The sequence below is a fragment of the Anopheles cruzii genome, unplaced genomic scaffold (genome assembly GCF_943734635.1).
Source record: "Anopheles cruzii unplaced genomic scaffold, idAnoCruzAS_RS32_06 scaffold03951_ctg1, whole genome shotgun sequence".
Classification (NCBI taxonomy): domain Eukaryota; kingdom Metazoa; phylum Arthropoda; class Insecta; order Diptera; family Culicidae; genus Anopheles; species Anopheles cruzii.
In genome coordinates, this window is record NW_026457536.1 from 1 (window position 1) to 1,688 (window position 1,688).

Sequence of the window (1,688 nt, forward strand, 5' to 3'; positions counted from 1 at the left end):
CAGTATGCGCGCCAAGCGTACGAAGCCGTCGCCCAGCTCTACCACCGAGAGGCTCACTTTGTGGCGATCAACTGTTGGCAGCCAGGCGGCGAGTGTCGGCAGCGGTACACGAAGGTGCTCTCTTGGCCGGTGCTGATGGCGTACCAACCGAACGGGTTTGTGATCCAGTACCACCAAGCGTGGACGGCCGGTGCCCTTTCGCGATTCGTCCAATCGTTGGTGGCACCGCTGCAGCGGTTCGTTAATCCTGCCGACCTGATGGATCGAATGACCGGCAAGGATGTAAGTGCCACGCCGCACGATCGCACGATCATCTGATCTTACATTCGTCCATTTCTCGTAGGCTGTGATCGTCGCATTCCTTGAGGTGACCAACGACAGCAAACTTTACCACCAGTACTATCAGGCGGCCGTTAAGTGGCTCGAGAAGGATCCGTTCCAGGAAGTTTCATTCGGGGTCGTGACGGGCGAGTCCTGCAAGCTGTTCGGCGTCGAAACGCAACCTTCCATTCGGCTGTACTTGTGGAATGAAACAATCGTAAGGTTTCTCGGGTCTGCGACGGGTCGGTTTGTTTCGGTGATACTAATTCATTTTCCTTCTACGTCATCAGGAGTACGTCGGTAAGGAATCGTGGACACCGAGGGAGCTGAACGGTTGGCTCGTTAAACATCTGCAGGTCGTCTCGATGTGGATCGCACCGCCCGGGTCGAAATCCAGCACGATCGCACCGTACTTCCGGCAGGGTCCGGTTCTGTTTCTCTTCAATCCGCGGCCACTGTATGCCGAGGGAGACAGTTCCGATGCGTACATGATGCTCCGGCAGCTCAGCATGCACTATTACAACTGTGCCGGCGATACCTGGGTACAGGAAATGGCCCGTGAGTACATTGCCGAACAGCGTCTGGTCGCCCTCGAGCGGTACACTCACCGAAAGGTCCAATGTGGATCCATTCTGGGGCGACACCCGTCGCAGGATGACGATGAAGGAAGAGGGGCCGATGGTCGCCGTCGACGCCGTGGCGGTATCGATCGATCGACCGTGTCCGTTTCGTTTGTGAATGTGCTCAATTCGTCAAAGTTTGCCGATGGAAGAAAGCTTGCGGGCCAATCTGGAGGATCGGAACCCGATTCCGCGTACTGTGACATAGCCCCGGCACTGGCCGGAAGGTGCCAACCGACGGAAAGCTGCGGAGCCCGTTTCGGTCCCGAAATGAAACCATCCCTGCGGTGGAGCGGTACAGGGCAGCAGCAGCAGGAAGAAGAAGATGGGTGTCCGGCAAGGGCACGCCCTACACCGGAGGCTTCCGAGGTGGTCACTTCAAGTGCAATCGACTCGACGCACGACTATCGGGGTCCGAAATTGCTCACCAAACAGTACCTCCGCCGGCAGTGCGAGCTGTTTCGGTTGGCGGAGGGCGATGGAACGCACTTGTTCTACCCGGAGCCGGAAGGCGAATCGGACGCAATCTACGCTGCGGTCGGTGGATTGTCGTGCAAGCATAACAAAACCCTCACCTTCCTCAGTATGGACAGCTCGCTGTACCATTCGTTTAGCGAGCGGCTTGGGATCGACGTGCTGCAGGAACCGAACCGAACCGTGGCCTTCATCGTGGACGCCGAGAACGAATCGACGTACGCGTTACGGTCACCCATTAACCTGCGGACGTTGGCACGTTTCGTGCACGAT

General features: G+C 57.6%; 1 protein-coding gene across 1 annotated transcript; it reads left to right on the forward strand.

Annotated features, from left to right (window-relative positions):
* Positions 1-3: 3 nt before the first annotated feature.
* Positions 4-1,685, forward strand: LOC128277097 (uncharacterized; the record flags this gene model as incomplete). Its single annotated transcript, XM_053015546.1, has 3 exons — positions 4-282; positions 344-538; positions 612-1,685. Coding segments are annotated over 3 exons (1,548 nt in total), but the record flags the coding sequence as incomplete, so codon positions are not given.
* Between the last annotated feature and the right edge of the window lie 3 nt (positions 1,686-1,688).